The sequence below is a fragment of the Anomaloglossus baeobatrachus genome, chromosome 12 (genome assembly GCF_048569485.1).
Source record: "Anomaloglossus baeobatrachus isolate aAnoBae1 chromosome 12, aAnoBae1.hap1, whole genome shotgun sequence".
NCBI classification, from domain to species: domain Eukaryota; kingdom Metazoa; phylum Chordata; class Amphibia; order Anura; family Aromobatidae; genus Anomaloglossus; species Anomaloglossus baeobatrachus.
In genome coordinates, this window is record NC_134364.1 from 63,636,969 (window position 1) to 63,651,152 (window position 14,184).

The 14,184-nt window shown below is 44.3% G+C and overlaps 1 protein-coding gene across 2 annotated transcripts in view; it reads right to left on the minus strand.

Moving 5' to 3' along the window:
- Nucleotides 1-12,431: 12,431 nt before the first annotated feature.
- DORIP1 (dopamine receptor interacting protein 1) overlaps nucleotides 12,432-14,184 on the minus strand; it is a 37,971-nt gene continuing 36,218 nt past the window's right edge. For both annotated transcript variants that reach the window (XM_075331094.1, XM_075331093.1), the window contains one exon: nucleotides 12,432-12,727. In XM_075331094.1, the coding sequence (XP_075187209.1) occupies nucleotides 12,544-12,727 (184 nt within the window). In that variant the 3' untranslated portion in view covers nucleotides 12,432-12,543. The remainder of the gene's footprint in view (nucleotides 12,728-14,184) is intronic.

Consider the following 14,184-nt stretch of genomic DNA (forward strand, 5'->3'; position numbering starts at 1 on the left):
CCAGGCCGCCCTTTCAGCCTCTTACAGGTGGTGCAGCTGAGCCCAAACCTCACATGGGCAGACCCAGACGTTCCCTCAAACAAGCAGCGGATCCGGAGAACGGGACAAGCAGGATGGATCGCTTCCTGGCCTCCAGCACCCCCACTCAAACACGAGCTGCTCAGGCCAAGATGGCGACGGCAGGGAAACAACAACACTTCTCACTGAAGCATGTCTCAGAGGTAGGAGATTTCCCAGTCACCACTTATCAGGATTCCAGTGAGAATGAAATGGACTCTGAGGAGGTGAATCTCCGTGATATAGTAAATACATTAAATCTCTCCCCACCAAACATGATTTGGAAAAGCTAGTGTGCAGGCTGGAGAACACCTACAAGTGTTAGGGTGAACTCTTAACCAGAGATCACTAGTTGCCTACTGCCTGGTGAAATGGTTGTAGACCAAGTGCATGCGTAAAGAATTCACACCAGACACAGTCGGATGTGAAATCTGTTCTTGATCACAGTAAAGATAGCACCGAACAGACCAGGAGAACCCGTGCGGTCTCTGATATAGGCTAGGGGCGTACACAAGTTCAGATATGCCCAATTAGTGGGACAGTTCATGGGCTAGCCAATGGGGAGATCTGTGTTGCTGTTGATGGGCGGGTCTGATTTTAGTGGATCAATCCATGGTGATGGGAGGGACTTCATCTGGTGGATCCATGCTGATGGTAGGGTCTGTGATGTCATCGGGGGCCATCTTGGCTTCCTCTGAAAAGTGACTGGCTTATGCATAGAGAATTGATTTAATTGAACACACTTCTCATAGTGCTCTATGTCCAGAGGTTAATTAAGTATTTCATCTTATGGCTCTCCTCAACACAAGCAAGAGATACATGTGGTGCAGTGGGAGTTCACAGAGAGAGTGGAGGGGGTGGAGAGCACACAGGATGCAGCTCTGTCAGAGTTAAGGCAGCACCATGAAATACTTAACCATCACTCTGCCAGGCTGGAGGAACTGGAGGCAGGCCTGGAAGACCAGGAAAACCGCAATAGGTGGAATAATATCCACATACGTGGACTTCAGGAATCAGTGCCATCATCCAATTTAGATGTCGCAGCACAGCAGATATTCATGCAGATCTTGGGGGGTGATCAGGTAACCACTGTTGAATTAGATAGCATTCATAGAGCCTTGGGGCCCAAACCACCCAACAACGCACAGCCCAGAGATGTGATATGTCGGGTGCACTTGTATAAAACCAAGGAACGCATTATGGCAGCACCAGATCAAAAGGCCAAATTGCTTTCCAGGATTCTCAGATTACACTGCTCCCTGACCTAACCAGGCGCACCCTCATGCTGAGGAGGGCCTTGTGCCCCCTGCTGGATCAACTCCAGGACAAAAATATATTATACAGATGGGACTACCCCTTTCTATTGGTGGCTAGAAAGGAGGGCAAGTCGGCAATATTTCGGTCCCTTGGGGACCTTCCTAAGTTCCTTGGAACATTTGAGTTACCAATGACAGATCTACCTGACTGGCCAAAAATCCTACACCTGCCAATTCCACCCAATTGGTAAGAGGCCTCAGGATCGAGGAACAGACAGAAAAACCCCAAATAGACCCCAATGGAGCCGCAGAGGTCCCCTTCTTGAGATCTCCTTTGATATTTAAAAGTTTCAGGATCACCATCCACAAGTGGTTGGAAGACAGACCTATTGGGTCTCATTACATCCCTTTCGCTGGTCCTAAAACAGGGATGCCATGATTTCTCCTCTTCTACCCATTAATAATGTGACATGGAGATTCGTGAGCTGTTTGTACCTTTTTTTGGGAAGTCAGAATAACATTAGATAGTCTGTGACTTTGCTATCTCTTCCTGCACAAAAAAAACAAAACAAAAATCAAACAAACCTCTTCCTTCTCCCTTCCTCTCCCTCCCCCCTTCTCCCCCTCTTACCCCCTTTTCCCCTCCTCCCCCTCCCTTCTCCCCCTCTCTCCTCTCCCCCCTCCCTCTCCCCCCCTCCCTCTCTCTTCTCTCCCCTCTGCCCCCCCCTTTCTTCCATTACTTCCCCCTCACTCACCAGTTCACCTTCTCCAATCCCCCACTTCACCCTCCACCCCTACTCTCCTTCGCAGTACGCTGCACGATCTCTGCTAATGTTTAAGGTTTAACAATTAAGTTACTGTTAAAGTATATGTTGATGGCTTCATTGCCATAATGGTTCAAGTTGCACTACCCCAATACCCCAATGTTATTATATTATGTTTGAATGGCTGGGAGGGTCAGTGAGAGAGTGAGCACTGTTTTTGGCTTCTTCTCCCCCTTCACAGTGCGCAGAACAGACATTACTGTTCTCCTTAGGCACATTCCGGTCGAGACAAGCGCTTTTGTGCAAGGTCTGCTATTAATGTTTTTTATCTTATGTCTTCTACCTTTGTCTATGCTTTCTCACTTTTTCCCTCTCTTTCTCGTCTGGGCAGTCGTGGCAGTACCAAATATCAGTTTGTTTACCCTACTCAGACACAATGAATAGTCTCAAGTTTTGCTCTCTGAACGTAAAGGGGCTTAACATCTCTCACAAAAGAAGTCAAATAAGTTATAATAACCATAAACAGCGTGTCTCCATGTTACTACTCCAAGAGACATACTTTAGGCAAGATTCGGTGCCTCGGTGCTCATCTAAATTCTATCCAGTCAGCACTTGCCCAGACTCCAAGTCCCTCGGGACGTCCATAACCTTCCACAAGTCTTTCACTCCTGAGGTTTTAGGGTCGCTCATTGATCTATTGGGCAGGTACGTCTTTCTGAGAGATTAATGGGCATCCCACAATTTTGTGATAGCTAATGTGTACTTTCCCAACAAGGACCAGCAGGGGTTTGGAGCCAGATGTCGGACATTACTGGAGGACTTCGCAGTTTCCCTTCCTGTGATACTCGGTGGCGACTTCAATTTGCCAATGGATCCGTCCGTAGATGTCTCCTCGAGTAAGTCCTCATATCCGCACTCCTCTATACATAAAGTTAAAAGACAGCTGCAGGGTCTGAAGTTGGTGGACGCCTGGAGGGTTCTTCACCCAGACACGAGAGACTACACGTACTACTCCATGACACACCGACTTTACAGCAGGATTGACTATTTCTTCATATCCCAGATGCTCCTAGATTTCCACTTAAACACAAAGATAGGCTCCATCCTTTGGTCTGACCACGCCCCTATATATCTTTCCATACAACTTGGCAAAGCAGAAAGGTCAGGATTCACATGGCGCCTCAATGAGAACTTATTGCAGGATACGTTATGCTTGGCAGATGTGACCCAGACAATCTCAAACTTCACACTGGATCACATAGCTGACCAATCTGCCCCATCCATGAAGTGGGAGGCATTAAAATGTGTCCTGAGAGGAGTCCTCATAAAACATGGCAGTCGGCTTAAAAAGGAAAGAACGGAGGAGATCAAAACGCTTTCTTCCCAGATCCCTGACATGGAGTCCGCCCACAAACGCACAAATGCGCAGGACATATTTGGTCAATTATCTACAGCCAGGCAGAAACTACTGTCCATCTTAGACCAGAGAACACGATGCTGGAGGGAAAGACTTAAGGGCAGGTTCTACCAGTATGGGAATAGGAGCGGCAGGTTTCTGTCCAGAGCACTACACCCACGCAACTTGGCTACTCACGTACCACTCATAAATGATAAACAGGGGGAAAAAATCCAAAACATAAAGGGGATATTACAATGCTTTAGGGAATATTATCAAAATTTATACAATATTAAGGGTAATTTTTCTGACCTCCCTAAACAACAATTAGTAGAGAAAATAAAAACGTATATTCGCTCTACCAAATTACCAGAGCTGGACCCAATAATAACCACAGGCCTAGAGGAGGACTTCTCATTAGAGGAGGTAACAGACGTCATTAAAGATTTAAAGATTGGGAAAAGCCCAGGGCCTGATGGGTTTACAGCGGGTTTCTATAAGCGCTTTATTGACCAATTGAGCCCCCAATTTTTGTCCACTTGTAATTACGTATCCAATGTCAGATCCTTCCCGAAACAGGCGCTGGCTGCCCACATAATTGTCTTCCCCAAGCCAGGTAAAGACCCCTCCCAGTGCGGGAGCTATAGACCAATATCATTGATCAATATAGATATTAAAATGTATGCCAAGCTCATCTCAAATAGACTGCAGCCGCTTCTTCCCCGTCTGATTAGCACTGATCAAGTAGGATTTGTTAGAGGACGAGAATCAAGAGATAACACAATACGTGCAATATCCCTGATTGATATAGTGCGGAGGACTGGATTACCCACGTGCATCCTTTCAGTGGACGCAGAAAAGGCCTTTGACAGAGTGCACTGGGAGTTCATGTTCCAGGTCCTTGAGGCGGCAGGTCTGCAGCAAACTTGCTACATAGGATCTCGGCTTTATACACGAACCCCTCTGCTCATATTAAGGTTAACGGGGGTATTTCCCATTCCTTTGACATCAAGAACGGAACGCGGCAGGGGTGCCCGTTGTCCCCCCTGCTCTATGTTCTCACAATGGAACACTTGGCTGTGGCAATAAGGTCCAACCAATCAATTAAAGGGGTCCCGGCTCCGCGCAGGGAGGATAAACTAGCTCTCTTCTCAGACGACTTGATGGTGTTCATAACAAATCCAGTAACGAGCCTACCGAACATTATGTTGGAACTACACAGATTTGGCTCTCTGAGCAATTTTAAAATAAACATGCACAAGTCGGACATGCTTTATATTTCCCTCGCGCACCAGGTGATAGATCAGCTTCGAGTGTCGTTCCCCTTTAGGTGGCAAGGGAAATCATTGTCATATCTTGGCATTGACTTGACTGCTGATGTCTCGTCCTTGTACGGAGTTAATATCCTTAAAGTTTTGGGGAAGATAGAGGCGGATCTCCTGAAATTGAATAAGCTGCCAATATCCTGGTTAGGCAGGATAAATGCCATAAAGATGGATATTCTGCCTCGCCTGTTATATTTTTTTCAGGCAATTCCTATACCCTTGCCAGCTTCCCTTTTTTCATGATTAAAAATGGCCATAACCAGATTCATCTAGGCACACAGACGCCCTCGGCTGGCCTATGGAGTCCTGAACCAGCCTAGACTTGCGGGGCGGGAGGCCTTCCAGACATAAAAAAATATCACCTTGCTGCATTGGGAGCATGCCTTCTGGATCTCTACCATAACAAATCCTCCAAGCGCTGGGTGGAGGTGGAGATATCTCAGACAGACTGCGCCCCTCTCGTAGAGTTGTGGTCGCCAGCCCCTTCGCACCCGTGCACTCAGGCTAGGCCGTTCCTCGTAAAGAGCTTGTCCTCATTTCTCAGGAGTTTGAAAGCACTCCTGGGCATTTTCACTATACCTGGACCACTGACACCTTTACACAATAATTCTCTACTCCCGACAGATTTACCAGACAACATATTTCTTCACATGTCCAGAGGCATCATGTCCATAATGAGGGATCTAGTGTCCAATGTGGGTATGAGGCCCCTTCATTCTTTCTTCCCTGACAACCGCACTCCCGCAGGAACTTGGCTTGGTTATGAGCAATTGAAGAGCTTTATTAACTCCCTTTCACCACAAAATAACTTTTATAGGCCCTTGACGCCCTTTGAGTCTCTGTGTCTGGGGGGAGAGCCTCTGGAACACACTATTGCCCTGCTATACAAAATGTTCCAGATTGAGTTGTCTGGACGGGAGGATGATGCCCTTTTCTTCTTGAAATGGGAGGTGGATTTGGGGAGACCTCTTACGCATGAGGAACGCTCAAAAATATTACTCTTTACCCACAAGTCGTCGCTGGATGTGGCGTCACAGGAGCGGGGCTACAAAATAGTTTCTAGGTGGTATCGCTGCCCCTCCAGAATTCATTCCATGTTCCCATCTGAAGAATGCTGGAGATGCTCCAACGATAGAGGCTCATACATCCACATGTGGTGGTCTTGTCCTCTCATACAATATTTTTGGCTAGACATGTTTTGCCCTTTTGAATAAAGTGTTATCCACTGTGTTTGAGCCGACGCCGGAACTGACTCTTCTATCCTTAAGCAATATCTCGATCGCCAACTTCAAGAGAAGCCTGTTAAGGCATTTTTTGACGGGGGCAAGGAGATTAATCCCAAGGTACTGGAGGCAGACCAAAGTCCCCTCGCGGGCTGAACTGGTGGCCGAGATTAACCAGATCTATAGGATGGAGGAGCTGGTCGGCCAGGCATCAGAGTCGGGGGAGCGAGTGTTCAGGCTGTGGGTGCCGTGGATTATGTATACAGAGACACCAGATCTGGTACTATAGCTTCAAGCTTCAGTTGGTGGCGTGAGACCTCTGTGATTGTCCATTCCACAAAACAAAAGTGGTAGGGGCTGCACACGACCCAGACGAGACATCTTCTTGGTCCTTCTTTTCTTTTCCCTCTCCCCCTACATTTCCTCTTTTCTCATCTTTCTTTGGGGACTTTCACACTTGCGTTCAGCGCAGTCCGTCACTATGGAGAATAGCGCAGTGCGTTAACGCACTGCGCTAGTCTCCATAGACTTGTATGGACGACGCACTGTAACGCAAGTGTTAGCGTTGCATCCACTGGACGACGCAGCGTCGTTATTTTGACACTGCGTCGGGCGGAGGGAACGCATGTAACGTTTTTTTGAGCGGCGGAAACCTTTATTTTTCACTGCGCATGCTCATTTTTTTTTTTTTTAAATCACAGAAACTTTATTTTGCTTCTCGGTGGCCGAACGTTCAGCTGAGCGCCCGGCCGCCGGCATGTGAGAGCTCAGCTGAGCCCCCCCGACGCTTCTTCTGTCCAAGACCCCCGACCATTACCAAGGTATAGGGAGGTGCAGAGCGTCATGGCTAAAAGAGTGAGGTACCTGGAGACGCGGAACATCATGGCTAGGAAAGAAAGATATCGGAAGAAACACAGTGTGGCGGCTAGTATGGAAAGGTGTTGGAAGACGCATAGCATCGCGGACAGGAGGGAAAGATGTTGGGAGATGCAGAGCGTCATGGTTGTGGCTGGTAGGGAAAGGTGTCAGGAGACGCAGAGCATCACTTCTAGTGGGAAAGGTGTAGGGAGCATCACGGCTGGGAGGGAAAGGTGTTGGGAGAGGTAATGCATGACGGCCAGTAGGGAAAGTTGTCTGTAAACACAGACAGTCATGACCAGGGGAGAAAGGTGTGGCGAGACGTAGAGTGTCGTGACCAGGGGAGAAAGGTGTGGCGAGACGTAGAGTGTCGTGACCAGGGGAGAAAGGTGTGGCGAGACGTAGAGTGTCGTGACCAGGGGAGAAAGGTGTGGCAAGACGTAGAGTGTCGTGACCAGGGGAGAAAGGTGTCAGGAGACGTAAAGTGTCGTGACCAGGGGAGAAAGGTGTCGGTAGACGCAGAGTATCGTGACCAGTAGAGGGAAGTGTTGGGAAACTCAGAGCATCCATGTTTGTTGTGTATGGGGCACTGTAGCTGAAAACAAGTCCGTGGGCAAATGTTGAGGTTATCCACAGCCAAAAGTGAATACAGTGAAAACTGAACGAAGGAGCAATGGAAGATGTCAGCCTGGTCTGAGGAATCACAATTTACATCATGTGGACAACCATAAAATCCACCTATACATAGATAGATAATTTTTTTTTTCCTGTTTAAACACCAACTCACTTGTCCCGCACATCAGTGGAGATTTGGGTCTTTAGACATCCCTCCTCAATTACTTCAAAATCTGCTTCATAGTCTTCTGCTCAGCAGGCAGAACCACCGAGCTCCTGCAGAAAGTCTATGCAGCCATATACAGAGAAGCGCACGGAAATCGCTCTGTGCATGCTCACGCAGGAGGTCATGGCGTCTGTCTGGCAAGCAGAGCGCTGAAGGGCGATTGTTGGGTGTCTCAGGACCTGGATCCTCACGGTTCTGCAGGACACATGAGTCAGGGTATACATAACCAATTTCTGACATATCTTAAGACCTTTTCACTTAAGAAAACCATCTTAGGTGAAGAAGGACTAAAAACTTACCCCATACACCACTGGAAACCTAAACCACCCACATATACCAACCCAATAAAACAAAATAAAAGTTTTAAATATAAATTTTATTTAAAAAAAAAAAAAAAAGAAAAAAAAATCTTTAGTATACAAAGTATTACAAAAAATATTGCATAGTATTTCCATCCAATCATCGAGCGAGAGAAATTTTTTTACATTGTAGAACTATCATAGTCCGATCATTCTTCTTGGATGCCAAGTGTGAAGCGACAAGCCCTTATTATACCAGGAGCGTGAAAGGTTTAATACACAGATTGTAACAAAAACCGTAACCCAGTGTTTGCAAATCGAAATAGAAAGAATTCAAAATGTACAAAATTATCATTTGTTTTAGCAAAATTCCCTTTTTCCCCCCCAAACGTCTGAGATTGGCAGCTTTGGAGGTATTTTTTTTTTTTTAGGCGGACACTGTGCCATGTACCCACAAGGCAGAGACCTACAATTCAGGGCGCCGGGGGCCCAGATTATAGTCTGCGCAGTGCACCAGGTTCCCTTTATTTTACTAGTACTATGGTACTGCCGCGTTTCTCCCTGAGCTGGAAACGTCCATAGAAATAGACAATGGTTGTGCAAATAAATGGAAGGCACAGACAGACACTTCACCATAATTCAGTGGTTGGATGGTATATGCTACTATGGAAGAAATAGCCGCTTTCTTCCAAAAATAAGAGCTGTATTACCATACACACCTTGTAGAAATTTGGAGAACCTCTTTAAAAGGGGGAAGAGGAGTTGTCCCATCAGGGTCTCCCCATCTACTGTCCCATCAGGGTCTCCCAGTCTACTGCCCTGTTAAACAATCCCTATATTACATGTGTATTTATGCACTTGGCATGTCATGAACGGCTACGTTTACTTTGCAGGAAGACTGTATGGCTGATCGAAAGGCCCCCCACCCCAAAAAAAAAAAGATCAATTTCTCACTGGGGGTCCTGGAAGCTAAAAAGGATAGAGGTAATTTGATCAACAAGACATTTTATTTTCTTTAATGATTAAAATATAATTTTAAACCACTATATATATCAAATCCTTAAGGGGGTTGTCCAATACTTTTAGATTGATGGTGTATCCTTCGGATAGGTCATCAAGGTCTCAGACATCCCGCCGATCAGCTGTTCTCAGTGCCAGCAGGAAATGCTCAGTTCCGCAGCTGCCCCTTCTTTTGATAGTGGCCGTGACTGGGTACTGCACATCTGCCTTCTAATGATTTGAATGACGGGGCAGCTCCTCATCTGAGCATTTCCATCTGCCCGCTGTGGCGCCGAGAACAGCTGACCGGCGGGGGTGCACGGTTTAGGACCCCGGAAGATCAGACATTGATGACCTATCCTAGGGATAGGCTATCAATGTTAAAGCAGCAGACAACCTCTTCAACTTAAAGAAAAAAAAAAAAAAAAGTACTGTATATACTTGTGTACATTTTTTATGCTAAAAAAAGAAAATCCCCCTCGGCTCATACTTGAGTGAGGGCCCCACTTTTCGATTATAAGACGTACTTGTTCCGCAAAAAACAGAGGAGAAAATAGGGCTGCGTCTTCTAACTCGGATAAAGCTTACTAGGTCGGCGCGGTGGTCACAGGATGGAAGTTTGGCGATATTATGGCTCGGGGCTGTTGCGGCTCAGGAGTGTCGGCAATACTGGGTGCTTAGGGGTGTCGCAGTGTGCACCATTGAGCCTACCGACAGACGGCGAGCCCCATTGAGCCTGCTGGCAGGCTCCGTTGAGTGGTTAACCCGATAAGACTTCAAGAATCTACACACGCACAGCTTCAATTTTCTTGAAGTCTATAGCATCAACCGTCAGCGGGCGCAACGGAGCCTGCCGGCAGGCTTACTGTCGCCCGCTGCGTCACCCTTAAAAGGTCACAGTATTGCCGACCCTCCTGAGCCACAATACCCCCGAGCCCAAAGTCTTGCTGACCTTATGACCTGTGACAGATTATCCAAAAAGACGACTCGGGGTAAACACCTCGGGAAGAGTCTTCTGCTTCAAACACGATGCAGGAACGTCTGTGTCCAAAACGCGTTGTGTGCATGTGGCGTAAAGGCATTAAACCGGGACAAATGGCATATTGGCTACACCATCGGTACGGGTCTGCCTACTCTTCCTAGCCTCTGAAAGGAGACATCTTCACTGACTTCCCTGGTGCTGAGGTTGGAGAGAAGAGCTGCGTAAAGGGTGGAAGAAAAATAAAAGGACCCGTATATTCTTACATTATTGGCCGCCATGAAAACCCTGTACATTCTGTGACCCGATACCATTATTATTGCTCCGATACATTTTACCTGTCATGATTTCATTCTGAAGATTACTCTAAGATTTGCTTCCCTCAATGCACACTGATCAAAAAAATAAAATCATACAATAAGTCGTAAAAGGGGAAACTGACAATTAGATTAAGACCCCCCCACTCTATATCCACAGGATACAGCATATTGAAGCACGTTCCACCTCTTGTATCCACGAGGGGGCCGAAACCTACCTATCGGTGGCGCAGAAACATACATACCCCCTTTAAAATCAGTTGTAGACGACCTTTTAGACAAACTCCTGCTACCATCTTCTATAAGGCATAAGGACAGGGGGTGTCTAGATGGAACAACCCCTTAAAAGGAACAAAAGTGTTAATTTTCTGCTAAAGTTTCCCATTTTTCTCTGGGCTTAATGATCTTTTCTTTGTTTTTTTTCAGATTTACCCAGTTCGTATTATCCTTCAGAGCTGCAATCACAATTCTGGTGGTCATTATTGGAAAACTGCAAAAACCCCTAGTCTAAACTATATGGATATGTGCACAAGTGGCCTTTGTGATGCCCTTTTTTTTCCTGCATGCTCACAAAACCACAGCAGAAAAAAAAATATATTTTTTTATTTTACTTTTCAAGTTATTTTGATCTCTGCAAGGAATAATGTGTAGTAAAAAAAAAAAATGCTGGAAAAATAAAAAAAAACAAAAAAACAAAAACAAAAAAGTATGGAAATGAAACTTAAACAATCTCATTTATTTTTCCATTACTGCAAAACACTGATTAAAAAAAAATAAAAAAAAAAAAATGGGACCGGGAACAGCTTACATTCTAATGTCGTCACATTAACGTGATTGTCACAAACCCATGGGAAAAATATCACCTACGGGTTTGTTAAATAAACAATATATATTATATATATATATATATATATATATATATATATATATATATATATATATATATATATATATATATATATATATATATATATATAAAAATCGCCCATGGATCTGTGATTTGGAATAAAAAAAAAAAAAATAGTACGTCTCCATTATATTTTTTGTGGACACGTGGTGCTGGGTTTATCTTCTTAAATCTCTCCCCACTGTGAAACCAGCAGAATTACAATTACAGCTCTGCAGTATAATATAAATTAACTAACTTTTTTCCTGTACCCTATACGTATATAACGCTACTCTGGGGTCATACGCTTCAACTGGAGGCAAATGTGTCCCGTGCTGCAAATGCAACATCAGAGCCATCTCCATCTATCAAGCGAGTCTGACACCCGTCTACAGGGCGAAACGTAAAAGCTCAAAAAACCATGAAGTCACCAAAACCTCCTAATATAAAAGACAACTTGAGTCTTGATAACATGACCGGCTTCATACACATCTATGGGAGAGGAGACTCAATTGCCTTGTGTCTACTTTGTAGAGGATACGGAGCTGCTAGAGCAATTTTTTTTTCTTTTAGCACCAATATGATCAATGTATAGCCAATTACAAAAATGTAACTTTAAAAAAGAAAAATATATAAAAGCAATTTTTTCCAAAATTGTAAAATAATACAGTAATATCTTTTCTTTTATACACATATACTAATTTGTGTGTATATGTATGTATCTATATAAACATATGAATATATATATATATATATATATATATATATATATATATATATATATATATATATATATATATATATATATATATATATATATATATATATATATATATATATATATATGTATATATATCTATCTATCTATATTTACACACGCACACACACGTATTAGTATGTGTGTGTATGCATGTATATACAGGGTGGTCTAAAAGTAGGTGGACAGTATGTGTAATAGGGTTATGAAGGGGGAGATTTATGAAACATGGTGTAAAGTGAAACTGACTCGGTTGCCCTTAGCAACCAATCAGATTCCACTTTTAATTCTTTACAGACTCTTTGGAAAATGAAAGGTGGAATCTGATTGGTTGCTAAGGGCAACTGAATCAGTTTCACTTTACACCATGTTTCATAAATCTCCCCCTTCATAACCCTATTACACATACTGTCCACCTACTTTTGGACCCCCCTGTATATACATGCATACACACACATACTAATACGTGTGTGTGTGTGTGTGTGTGTGTGTGTGTGTGTGTAAGAAATATTACATTTTTTCACAATTTTGGAAAAATTGGATTATGCAGTATATATCAGAAAAAAAGAAAATCTAATTTTCTTGGTCACTTCTCTGCCGCTCGTACGTAAACCAGTGACGACAGGAGGAGCAGCGCCGGAGGTTTGTGTAGAAGTATTAAGTTTACATTCCTAAGGCCGTCGTAGTGCATCCAGTAGCCATCGATCTGGAAAGCTGCGGAGTAATGGTGCTCCTCCTTGTTAAAAAGAGTGGCGCCTTCTAGAAGATACCTAAAAGCAGATCAGATACAAAAAAATATATATATATAATTAAGTGAATTATCCCCATTTAAAAAGGGGCTTTACCCCCTTAAAGAATATGAACACCATTAGGGAGCACTTATTTTTTATAATTAAAAGTGTTAGAATGACCTCACTGATCATAAAAGTGTATGGAGATGGGAGTGGAAAGAGAAGCTACACTGCTGCTTCAAGTGTTTTATCTCACCCCAGTACTGGATACACAGCTACACTGCTTAATATTGCAATATAATGTTTTTCCATGCGGCTTCGGCTTCCCGACAAGTGCTGCGCGGCATAAAGATGGGAGTGGAAAGAAGTACTGCTCAAGTGTTACAAAGAAACTATGCAGCTCCATATACAGTGCCTTGCGAAAGTATTCAGCCTCTTTGAATTTTTCAACCTTTTCCCACATTTCAGGCTTCAAACAAAGATAAAAATATTAATGTTATGGTGAAGAATCAACAACAAGTGGGACACAATTGTGAAGTTGAACGAAATGTATTGCTAATTTTAAACTTTTGTAAAAAATAAATAACTGAAAATTTTGGCGTGCAATATTATTCGTCCCCTTTACTTTCAGTGCAGCAAACTCACTCCAGAAGTTCATTGAGGATCTCTGAATGATCCAATGTTGTCCTAAATGACTGATGATGATAAGAAGGGAATTTTGTTTACTTACCGTAAATTCCTTTTCTTCTAGCTCCAATTGGGAGACCCAGACAATTGGGTGTATAGCTATTGCCTCTGGAGGCCACACAAAGTATTACACTTAAAAGTGTAAGGCCCCTCCCCTTCTGGCTATACACCCCCAGTGGGATCACTGGCTCACCAGTTTTAGTGCCAAAGCAAGAAGGAGGAAAGCCAATAACTGGTTTAAAGACCAATTCAATCCGAGGAAACATCGGAGAACTGAACCATACCACATGAACAACATGTGTACCCGAAAAAACAGAAAAACCCAGAGAAAACAGGGCGGGTGCTGGGTCTCCCAATTGGAGCTAGAAGAAAAGGAATTTACGGTAAGTAAACAAAATTCCCTTCTTCTTTTTCGCTCCTAATTGGGAGACCCAGACAATTGGGACGTCCAAAAGCAGTCCCTGGGTGGGTAAAAGAATACCTCGTGATAGGGCCGTCAAACAGCCCTTTCCTACAGGTGGGCAATTGCCGCCTGAAGGACTTATCTACCTAGGCTGGCGTCTGCCGAAGCGTAGGTATGCACCTGAAAATGCTTGGTAAAAGTATGCAGACCCAATCAGGTAGGTGCCTGACACACCTGCTGAGCCGTAGCCTGGTGCCGTAATGTCCAGGATGCACCCACGGCTCTGATAGAATGGGCCTTCGGCCTTGAGAGAACCAGAAGCCCAGTAGAACTGTAGGTTTCAAGAATTGGTTCCTCGATCCCCCGAGCAAGGGTGGACTTGGAAGCTTGCGACTGTTTACGCCGA